The 12,357-nt window shown below is 38.7% G+C and overlaps 1 protein-coding gene across 41 annotated transcripts in view; it reads left to right on the top strand.

The window, feature by feature from the left end:
- Positions 1 to 12,357, top strand: part of NRXN3 (neurexin 3) — a 982,026-nt gene that overhangs the window by 956,127 nt on the left and 13,542 nt on the right. Inside the window, exon 24 of one of the 41 annotated variants that reach the window (XM_039553064.1) lies at positions 5,851 to 5,889. The exons of the other annotated variants lie outside the window; for them this stretch is intronic. Coding sequence (XP_039408998.1) covers positions 5,851 to 5,861 — 11 coding nt within the window. The 3' untranslated portion in view covers positions 5,862 to 5,889. Of the gene's footprint in view, positions 1 to 5,850; positions 5,890 to 12,357 lie in introns of those variants that run through there. 41 annotated transcript variants of the gene reach the window in all.

Here is a 12,357-nt window from a genome sequence, read left to right as displayed (position 1 = left end):
TGAAGTCCACCCCTGAAGCTCAGTGATCTTTCCCACATATGCTGTTTTCCAAATCCATCACTTTTCCCTTGGAAAGAAAAAGCAAACAAAAAGCTTTTGAGAGACATGAAAAAAAAGTCTCCTTCCCTAAGATGATATTTTTAGAAACAGATGGTAAAACAAACTGCAGATGTTGTGCCTGCAGCACCTCTATTCAAATAACGGGATAGTTGAAAGATGAAAACAGCCACTTGTGTGTCTAACTCACTCTGTTAGTAATTCTTCCTCCATGCAAGAAGAGCAGGGAAACCTGGTACAGTAGTTTTTTCCTATCTTTCTTCCTCTGAAAAGGTATTCACACAGTTCTCTGCTGAAGAATGAGTGTTCTGGTAGTCCTCTCTACAGCAAACACAAAGACGTGATAGTATAGGAAAAAATAATTCCAGTCATCTGTATCTCATAAATAGTAGATTTTTTTTATTCTCCTTGTGAGTTTTTTTTCCTTTGCCTCTCAGATGACCTTTCCTTCCTGATGACAAGCTGCAAGTTTTCTGTTGGCCTGTCTCACAGGTGGCGAGTGTCCAAACACAAGCTGCCAATTCAGATAGTTTAAGAAACTCTTAAGACCTGCCAGGCTTGGCGTGCCTCGTGTAAGAACACTGCATTCACATGAAATGTTTAAAGTATCCTGAGGAACTTGAACAATTTTGTTTCTTTTTCCATACCAAATTTGCTTACATTTCATTAAAGCTAATTAACTAGGAGTCTAAGCAGCAAGTCAGGTCAAAGCCATTTGGACTACTGTAAAAGCAGACTTTTTGTGAAGGCCCAGCTTTTTGACAATCTTCAGAATATCAATTGTTATTGATACCTATTGCTTTTGCCTTAAAATCCCTATAAAAGCAATATTGTTTATTGTAGTTTATTGGCATTTAATCTCTGATGCCAGCTGCACATTCAACATGCTTATTTAAAATTAATTGTAGTAGTTATATCCTGGGGATGGCTGCATATGTGAGTGTCCAATAGCCCCAACAACATTTTATAGCTATATTGCCATAATTTTTCTAGCAGCTAAAGGGAGCTTTGTGGATATTAGAGTAGCTGAGCATTTGCTTCTAAGATCTAAATTTTAGATTTATACACTGACAAGAGATAGTTAATCCTTTTGTAGACCAGGCCCTTAAGGTTTGTCTGAATAGCAGAATTTGAAATAAGACCTTGGAGTCTTAATTCTTCTTTCAGTTTCCAGCCTTAGTTAATTTCTCCTCCACTTCTAAACAAAAGTTGTATTTTGATCCTACAGTTTTCTTAAATCTTCAGACAGATACACACACGAGGAGGTCATTTTTCTGGGGATCAAGCCATGCTAGAGTAATAACAGCTTTTACTGCAGTGTGTCACGTTACATCAATTTTCTAATTCAAGGGAGATTTCACCAAATGCAAACCAAGATGATGAAGTTATCTACAGTGAAATTAAAGATTTTAGACATCAGCTTAGAGCAATCGTTGTTGTTCTTGTTGAACAGCAGTTCTTTATTGGTTTTCTCTTTTGTATTGTCTTGTGCTGTTCTATTCTGGTAATGAAATGCATAGAACTGTACACATCATTTCAGGGGTAGTACTGACAAAGCCGTGTAGAGAGACACTCTTATCTCTCTGCTCCATTACAGTGATGCCTCTGCTTATACAGCGCCTGAGTTCTGAATATAGTTGGAAAGCTTAATAAGCATAGGGAACTGCTGCGGAGGAAGGAGATTCTTTGCAAGAAAGGATTAAGGGATGGCAAATGCAGTTTCCTTTTATAAAATCCAATAAATTTGAGCTTTACATCTCTGACTGAAGCACTGAGAAAGGTGCTGGAAATAGAAAGTAAAGAAAATATATCTATATATATATGGGTGTATAAACATATTTATACATATGTAATATATAGTAAATATATATGGATGTGAATGTGTATATATAAAAACCTGTAAGTATTTTTCGGTTACATAATATTATTACAGATTTCAGATAGTTCTAGCAAATATCTTAGATGTGGAAACAGAGTGCTGGTAGTATCCTGTACTGGTCCGCAGGAGATGGACTGCATGTCATATTTTAGGTCTCTCTGATTCCAGTGTAAGAAATGATGCACATGCTGTACCTCTTATTTACTGCTAATGTAAGTTAGCAATAATGCATATAAGCATTATCAGTGTAAAACTGCTGCAGGTGAAGAGCAAATCATGCTCTTAAGTTTCAAAAGTAGGATTGTTGGCCAGAGCTGAACATTAGATGAGAAAGGGTGAATTAGGTAATTCATAGCATATATATATAAAAAATAAATTGTATGTACATGGAACTCCTGGGATACTACGTTTGGTAATAGGCTTAAATTATCAGAAGCAGAACTTTTCCACTGCATTCCTCACTTGTTTTATAACTCTCTTCCAAAGCTGTTGTCCACAGCATTTGTGAATGGGATATTGATTTTTATTTTGGAAAAGGAAGCAGTCAGCACTTGGATCTCCATAGCCATTTAGAATTTGGATGCAAATTAAATACTTTCATAGTAAAAAAAAAAAAAAAAAAGTGTAGATTCCTGTATGTATGCATGTGCATGCATATTTGCTAATTGCATTAACCACAAGGCTGGAAAAACTGACAGCCTGATGAGATGTTGAGTGACTTGGGATTAATGAAAGTAGAAAGTATTTAGCAGTTTATGGTATTAGGGCTAAATTTGTATAGTAATATGTGGGAAAAAATCACTATATAGAGTTAGCTGGACCTTAAACACAGACTGGAAAAAAAGTCCAGATGATTTAACAGAGAGGAGAGACTTTAGCTGGAGCATTTCAAAGCTCAGCTGTCAAATACAACAGCTTGTTTTTGTAAGGTGCGTATCATCTACATTTTTTACTGTATTTCATTACAATGCTCTATTTTATTCCACACGGTTTGAATACATAAGAAATGCCTGTTGGTTTTCTGAGATCAGGTGGCTTCTGACTTTCACTTACTTTTTTGACCCCAGCTGGTGTGTCTGTATTCTGCACGTTAATATTCTTGAAGGGAGCAGAGATAAACCCTCCTTTTGCTTTTTTCTGTCTTTAAAGTAATCCATTGCAACTTCCATTTTTATTTCTGCACTTGATAGTGTTATGGATCTTCTTGGTCTTATCTAAGAGAGCACCCAGCCCTATATGTCAGGTAAGGTGTTTGACCAGAAATGCACTGTTACTACTTCAGTGGCATCGTTTAGCTCAGATTTGAAATGCGTTTTGCAGGTATTATAAAGAAGCTTTTCAGACCTTTAGTAAGAGTGATGAATGCTATTTTCTGCTTTTCATAAATATCATAATCAGAGAGGTTAAAAGGATGCTTCCTTAGGTGACTCACTAACAAGCTTTAGTTTAGAGAAACATGGAGCAATGCAGGGAGAAAATTATTTGTAGGGCATGCAGCAGTTGCAGAGGTGGAAGGAGGCTAAATTACTGCTGAGTTTAAAAGAAGAATTGCATCAATAAAGGGGAGGAAATGTTTCTAAATAAATTTGTTTTTTCATTATGAAAAACTGTATTTGTTTAAGCAAAAGGAATATTTTCACCCATAGCTATACCTGAGTGCCATAGATGGGCAAACAGAAAGTTTTTCCTCCACTTCACTGATCTGTGTGTTTGGTTTTAGAGGGCAGTCCACTGACTTTTAATAGTTTTGTATCCTGATGGTCCCTGTAGAGTCCATGCAGTGCCAGGTTAGGGAATGGTTTCCAATCTGTTCCTCACTTCTCATGTGGAGTCATTTATCTATGTTCAATTTAAAAGTTCAGTCAGTCATATTTCTCTAAGATCACTGAAGGCAGTAGGGTAGCTACAAGGTTGCCGAGTGCATATGTTAACCTACAGTTTTTCCTTATAAGTGGTAATGTAGGAGACCTGAACTCATCTCTCAGATCCCTAACTTGGGTTGGCAGCAAGTTGGTATGAAGAATGTCTTTAGAGTTGGAAGTACATATTTTTCAAGTTGGAAAATATCCACTGAGACATAATAGCAGGAAACACCATGGTAGAGTTTTTGAAGTGGAATGTATTTTTCTAAGGTGAAGCTGAGGAGAGAGCAGAAATGAAGTGGTTTTTCCAGTTAACTCCATGTTATGCCTCCCTACCTATGAAGACAGAGCACATAAAACTGTCATCTTATCTCAAAGCTTAGTGCTCCTGTGCTGAATTCTCCTCTTCGTAGTTATGTTTGAATTGCCACTTGCTTCCCTTTCTCAGTATTTTTCAGCTGAGGTTGCCACTACTAAATTACCAGACAAAGAAATAGGACAATAATAAGGAATTGTGATGGAGCCATAAGACAGCAATGGCAACTTATAATTTGGCTTCTGGCATGCTTCCATTTTGATGAATAATTCAGTGCTGTGGAAGGTTGTGAAAAGAAGGCACTTTGCATTAAACACTTAAATTTACCATTAAAGACTAGTGAGAATTGTTTAGGCACTGGAAATAACAGGCAAATCTGCCAGTTCTTCTTCAGTCTAATGTTGGTCCGTGTGTCTGTTCTCATTTAATGTCCTTTGCAGAAGGCAAGAAAGGACCTAGATAGGCTCAAGTGATTATAATGACTCTTTTGAAGGTGAAAAGTTTCTTCTAACTTCAAAACAGTGCTGTTCATTAATACCCTAATAAGGCAGTAAATCACAGGGCAATAAGGTTAGAATTCGAACACCTTTTTGTTTTATTCACTAAGTTCAAAGCTGCAAGTTTGCCAGTAGCAGAATTGCCCAAATAAAGTGTTTGTTCTATTAATATATTTCCAGCTCCATCTCTTTTTTGATTGTGCTTAAGACCATCAATTAGAATAAGAATATGGAAGAAATAATTAATTCATCAGAAAAATAATTCTGCATGAGAAAATTTTGTGGCTCATACAGATAAAGGAAATTAGAGTCTATGAGAAAGTAATAGACTTTCCTATTAAAATCTAACCATATAACGTCTTACTTCATAGCAGAGGAAAGCCTAATATGATAAGATTTTTTAGCTTATTTTAATTAACTTTCCATCCTATTAGACTTGATCTGCAGTTAACTTTCATTTCACAGGTATTCATGATTGTTATGCTCCTGAGAATTAGTGGACCATGAAGCTCAGACATGATGGTTAATAGCTATGCAGTCATTTTTCAGTTGATTTTCTAACAATAAGCCCAAAATTTAAATGTAAATACTTCAGGTAATACAGTAAGCAATAATTTGGAAAACATATTCAAATGTATGACTATATATCCCTTTAAATAGTGATTCCACAGCAATCTGACCTGCCCTGGTCTATGAATATTAACTGTTGGTTTAAAAAAAAAACAAAATACACACCACACCCCCAACCCCCCCCATTTTGGAAGGTAGTGCTCGAACTTCTCTAACAAAGAAAACAATTAAACTTTTGGGATAGTGGGATATACGTTATCTTATCATGGTGCAAAGATAAGGCAGAAAGAATGCCAGCTTACAAATGAGGTAAGCAGAATTAATCAATAGCAAAAAGCAGTCATCCTGCATCAATTATCATAGTATAGGATCATAGAATTGTTTGGGTTGGGAGGGTCCTCAAATATCATCTAGTTCCAACCCCCTCACCATGGGCAGGGACACCTTCCACTAGACCAGGTTGCCAAGGGCTCCATCCAACTTGGCCTTGAACACTTCCAGGGATGGGGAATCCACAGCTTCTCTGAGAAACCTGTTCCAGTGTCTCACCACCCTCACAGTAAAGAATTTCTTCCTAATATCTAATTTAAAAATACCTTGTTTCATTTTGAACTCCTTGTCCTATCGCTACGCACTCTTATAAAAAGTCCTTCTCTGGCTTTCTTGTAGGTACCCTTTAGGTACTGGAAAAAGGTGCTATAAGGTTTCCCTGGAGCCTTCTCTTCTCCAGGCTGAACAGCCCCAACTCTTTCAGCCTGTCTTCACAGGAGACAAGCTCCAGCCCTCAGCTCCATGGCCATCCTCTGGACTTGCTTCAACAGGTCCTTCTTTTGTTGGGGGCCCCAGATATTAATATCATCAATATTAAAGTAAGTTAACTTTTGGAACAAGATCTGTTTCTCTTCTAATCCAATCTTTTACGAAAACAGAGCAAATACCCTTCCCAGCCACTTTCTTGCTGTAACGCAGCCTCTGATAAACAGCTTAAAGCATTGGCTTCTGAATCACAGTAGAGTTTATTCCAGTCATTCACGATGTTGAAAAAGGGGATTCAAACTTGTCTGCAGCAGCCTTTCATTGCTGTAATCCTGAACTTTCAAAAGGAAATTTGCAAAAACAGCACCCTCTCTTTCTGCTTGTGCACTTCATGGCTAGTATTAAACTTGCCTGTAAAAACAAGTAAGAAGTCCTGCCAAAAATCCATCCCCAAATGCCTGAGTCACAGTGCTATCCCCTCTTGTCTTTTCCAGATGATAGACAGAACTAGTTCACATGTTGAAAGCTCCTAAACAAAGGGTTCCCCCTGCAGTGGTTCAGAGCTAGATAGCTCATATGTTACTTAGCTCTATTGTGTGTCTGAGGCAGTTACAAGTGCTGCCTAGTAGGAGAATTGACGTCAAAGCATGGATTAATAGGCATTTGCCATTCTGTCTCCAAACACCTCTGCTTGACATCTCAAGGGGATTCTAGTGCTTTAAGCACTATTACAATCCAAAGGAAAAGAGCATCTCTCATTGTCTGAACTGGTGTGAGAGAACACCACCTAACATACTGCTCAAAAGCTTGGCACTCCATTTTTCCTTTCCAGAGGAAGAATTGGGGCTGTTTTTATTTATGTTTACAGATTGTCAGGGTTTCTACCTAGGGTTTCCCACCATTTCCCAGTGGTAATTTTGTAGAACCTATCAGCAGTCTGCGTGGTAGGGAACTTCTCATAAGTAACTATTACCTCAGGCCTAGGCCCTAGGGTACATCACCATGTCCCGCAGCCATAGGGAGGAGGAGGAGAGAAGATCCAGCAGGCAGGAATTGTGCAGCAAGATTGATTTATTTAATTATTTTACAAACTCTTTCATAGACTTTTTTCTTCATAGTCTAATTGCACAAAGGATCAGCCACCCCTTGGGGTGATTGGCTAAAATCCTAAAACATCCATTGTCAAAATATTTTTCTACTATACCATAAACAAGACTTTTCAAGGTTGCAGGTGTTTGGTTGTTTACATAACTCTGCTACCTCTTCTGTGAGAGAGAAAAGTCTCTCACGGACTTAGAAAATAGCAAGAAAATCCTTGCTAGCAGCATTTTTGTATCTACAAGTAACAATCTCTTATGTAGCATTTTTCCTCTGCAGGCTACTGGGTATTAAAGCCTTAGTGTATCCAACATCAGCTCGTTTTACTGAAGGGGAACTTGGCCTAGCCATTTAGGATGGCTGTGAGGCAGTCCTTGTATTAATTCTGAGGACTATTTTGCCTTGTTCTTGGCTGAAGAGGAGACTGAAGTCCCATAGTCCTAGGACTCAGTTCTGAACTCCCAAAGACTTCTTGTAACATGAGGAAAATAACATTATGAGCAGGGCTGTACTGCTTCCATGATTTGGAAGATGAGTTTATGAATCCCCAATTTATTGCAGTTTTTTAACATGTGCTTGAATAGGTCACTTCAATTCTTAACTCTTACACCCCAGTTACTCTAGGAGGAAACTTAAAATTGCTCAAACTCAGTAGAAGAAAACATGCCCTATAAGAATCCCTATCATGCCCTGTGACTAATAACAGAAATAAGTTTAGGTGTGAAGGCACAGGTAAATTAATCTTGTTCAAAGCCTACTGGAATAAGCCTCTTCCCAACCATCACACTCTAAATTGTCTTCACTCTACATTTTACAAGGAACTGATGTTCACAATGCTGAAAATACATGGTTCATTATTTCTTCTCAATAATTGCACTATTTAGCTTGATATAATTACCAAGGAAATTGTGTATTGTTGTTAGTCGGAATTCATCACAATGTTTGAATAGTTCGACTTACATGTTGACACCCTGTTGTTTTCTACAGCTTGTCAAATGCTTTCCTTGGTACAGTGTGTACACTGTTAGAGGTCTATGGTTGTATTGATTCCCATATATCCTCAAGAATAAGGTGTAGCTGCATCAGTGGAGACTTCTAAAGTGGAATACTTTAGAACCTGAATGTCTTCCAGAGACATAAGTCATGCCTGGGATGATCCTGGATTATTTAGCCATCCAAAAAGAGGACAACACTTTTCTTTGTGTGGTTTTTCTTTGTTTTATTTTGTTTACGACTCCAAGATAAAAAGTACTATAGCCATCTCTAGGTACAAGCTCCAAATGCAGGTTCTTCCCAGCACTGGTTTATGTCTGTAAGAGGAATAGGAAATACTAAAAGAAGAGGGGTTATTGAGGGCAGAACTAAAATCACTACTTTTCCCTCAGAAAATAAGTTTAGGTTCATTGTAAGAGAAACCTTTTACCAGTGATGCTGCTATGCTTTGGGTTCTCCTCTCACAAAGCAAAGGAGGAAGTTCCATCCACTGAGTTACTTGTGGCTGGATTAGCTGCAGACTTTGAACATGTAATGTGCTTATGCTGTTTTAGGGATTAATTAGATTACTTTGTAGCATCTTTCAACAGAAATGGCAAATGTAGCCTAGTATGCAAGTGATTAAAAATGTTGTGCTGAAAAAGGGTTCTGTCTACTTCTGAAGTACACAACCTCCTTTCTGGTAGTTGTAGAGAGTGATAAACTGTCACCTTAGCCTCCTTTTCTCCATGCCTAACAATCTCAGCTCCCTCAGCCACTCTTCATAGGACCTTCCAGACCCTTCACCAGCTTTGTTGCTGTTCTCAGGACATGTTCCAGCACCTCAGTGTCTTTCTTGCAGTGAGGGGCCCAAAACTGAGCACAGAACTCAAGGCGTGGCCTCACCAGCACAGGGAGGCAACTACTGCCCTGCTCCTGCTGACCACACTATTGATGATACAGGCCAGGATGCCATTGGCCTTCTTGCCCACCTGGGCACATACTGGCTCATGTTCAGCAGCTGTTGACCAGCACCCCTGAGGTCCTTTTCTGCTGGGCAGCTTTCCAGCCACGTTTCATCCTGTAGCACTGCCTGGGGTTGTTGTGACCCAAGCGCAGAACCCAGCACTTGGCCTTGTTGAACCTCGTACAGTTGATCTCAGCCCATTGATCCAACCTGTCCAACAGCATATGACTTCTTAGGATACTACTACCAAGAAGATTTGCAGAAGCCATGAAGTATTTACTAGCATTTGGACAACCTGATGACATGTATTTTTACCTGTCTGCTTCATAGCTGTACACTGAAGAAAAGAGGAGACACTAATACAGCCTTGCTGCTCTGTTTGTGGATTAGCAGAAAATTATGTACATTTTAGTATTCCATAAATATACAGAAAATTTTTGCTATGTGTGTTTAGACCAAAGACAGTAAACTATTCCTGCTCCCACTCAAATTATTGGATGACACTCTACTGCTGAGTTTTTCGGTATGAGAATCTGGTTTTGGGTTCCAAAATCCCTTCAGAAAGACTTCTTTCCATGTAACTGACTTTTAGGATTAAATAAGTTTGGCTTTACATAAAAAAAAAAGCCTTAGCTGGGTTGACTACAAATATCAATCTTCAGTCTTTCAAAAAAACACATCAGATCTTTCTCCCTGGAGAAAGAGACAGTTGAGTAGAGATGCATGGGAAGAATGCTTTCAGACCAGTGATACTGGTTCTGCCGCTTAGCACTGGAAGCATCAAATACTCTTTGATTTGGAGTACTGTGAAAAGATAATAAACTTATGGCAAACACCTGAAAAATTCTTTACCACTGTGGCAGTTTAGCCCTACGATTTCCTTAGCTCTCAGAGCTGTAAATGTGCTTTAATTTCTGATGATAGTTTTGTTAGCTCATTGCTGTAAAGAAGTCCCACTGATTAACTCTTACACACAAACCCAAACAGAACAGCATGTGGGACTTTGTCAGTCATTCTCATATAGACATTCTTATTATGGATTAATATTTTTATTTCTAAGCTTCAGATGTGCCCGTGGGCTTAGAATGAGAGAGCTTTTTACCAGTACAAACAGCTGGTGCAAAGGGAAGTGATATAACTAATTTACGTTCTTAGGCTCTTCCTATCTCTGTGTTTAGTAGTGGACAAGCTAATTCAATACACTTCTCTTACAGTTTAAATTAGTGCAGATAGCTGATGGGAATCACAGGAAGAGATTTTTTTATTCTGAGTTGGGTGTAGGGAAGAGGGTTCGCTTTGAAACTTCATGTTTAGTCCTATTAATCGATAAGCTATTTGTTATTTGTGATATGCTAAGCATTCATTTGGCTGGACATCTGAAAAGCTCTAAGAAAGGTTGAAAGCATGCAAGAATGAACAGGTTGTTTTGGGAGCTAATACAAGCAGGAAGAACCAGAGTTTTGTTGCAGTGGACAGAACTCAAATAATGTGGGATTCAGTGTGTTAGGGAGGAGAGAAGCTGTCAGCTTTAATGGAGCACAAAGACATGAAGTTGTGTCAGGGGAGGTTTAGGTTGGATGTTAGAAAAAGGTTCACCACCCAGAGGGTGGTTGAGCACTGGAACAGGCTCCCCAGGGAAGTGCTCACAGCACCAAACCTGACAGAGCTCAAGAAGTGTTTGTACAATACTCTCGGGTACATGGTGGGACTCATCTTGGGGATGGTGCTGTGCAGGGCCACGAGTTGGACTTTGATAATCTTAGTGGGTCCCTTTCAACTCAGCATATTCTGTGATTCTGTAATTCTATGATTCTTTGACTAGAGTGGTAAAAGACATGAAAGTTACAGAGGTTCGCATGAACCCAGGTACAGTAGTGCAGCCCTAGATCCTACCTGGTTTACCATCCATCTTTCATATTGCTCTTTAACACACACACACACACACACACACACAGAGAGAAATGTGCATTACCTTCACTTTTTTCTTTTCCCTTTAAATGCAATTTGAAAACAAAAAATAGTATAATAAAGCTTTATCATTAAAGCCACTGAACAAGGGGCTTTTTATATAATTGTTTCCTGTTAATATATGGATTTTTTCATTTGAAAACACTGGCTATCAGCTTAATCCTTCAAGCAAGAAACTTGTATGCTTTGATAATACAGATGTTTATACTCCCAGTCCATTGATCTACTTTAAGTTTTTGAAAATAAAAAAAAAAGCTGCACTAGTTATGCTTTTTAGTCTTTGTTTTTCTGAGGAATAATTTGCTAAATTTTCAATAATAAAATAGCATCTTGTAGCTTCATATGGAAGCATTTAGTATCCAATTTTCAAATTAGGACATCTAGTTTTGGCTGTTAACAGCTAGAATTTTTTTAAAGACTGGAGAAGGTTTTCCCAGCCTCAACAGAAATTGCTGAACCCATATTTTCCAAAGAACTCTGCTTCTATTCGAGCACCGCTGTATTGACCACATAAAAAATTGCTTAACACCCTTCAAATCCTCTTGTAAGTCTAACATCAAGATTTCGTCTACAAAATCTTGTCATCTCTTTTAAGTGTCTCTGGCTCCAGTTGTGGTTCTGTAGCTCTTTTGATCTGTCAGGCAGTAAAAGGCTTTTCCAGACCCCCACTCAATGATTTAGGCATTTATCGTCAAATAGGGCATAAATATTTTCTGGAGAGGCCTGACATAGACTGCACAGTTGGCAACCAGACTCATGCCTTACAGTCTGTTTTGCATCAGAGAAGGCACTCAGTTCTAATGTGCTGAAGGGGGATATTTCACTACTCTGAAAATCCAGCTGCAAGTCATGACAAATACTGATTAAAATTCAAAGCTTAAATGCCTCTTTGTGAAACTCCCTGAGTACAATTAAAGCAGAGGCTCAGAATCCTGGTGGAGAGTGATGTCCAGGGACACTAGCCTTGTAACCTTGCCAAGCAAAAATCTCCACTGAGGTCTGAAAAGGCCTCACTTCGGTAATTTTTTTCCTATTCCTAGCCAATTTTTTCTGATCCACAAATGAATCCCCCAAATTTTGCTTCCTGGAACCTGCATGTTCTGTCCCTGAGATAACCCTGACCAGGTTTCCTCTTCTGTGGTTTGACCTCTTCCCTTCCTAACATGTTTACCAAAGGAATGTAGCAGATAGGTCCAGTGTAGTCTCCCAGCATGGGCATGGTACATTCCAGCTACAGCTGCACTGTGCTGTTAGTGCAACCTCATCACTTCTGAAGTAGGAGCTCTTACATAACTCCTCTCAGAACTGGACACTTTTCAGTAATACATCTAAAACCAATCTGGGCTATTTAATTTTTGTGGGGTTTATACTTATTTAATATTCCCCAGAACTAATACTGATCTATCTGTGGCTTT

Source organism: Corvus cornix, chromosome 5 (genome assembly GCF_000738735.6).
Source record: "Corvus cornix cornix isolate S_Up_H32 chromosome 5, ASM73873v5, whole genome shotgun sequence".
In the NCBI taxonomy this organism is placed as follows: Eukaryota; Metazoa; Chordata; class Aves; order Passeriformes; family Corvidae; genus Corvus; species Corvus cornix.
The sequence above is the reverse complement of the archived record's forward strand: the minus strand, read 5'-3'. Positions and strand labels throughout refer to the sequence as shown.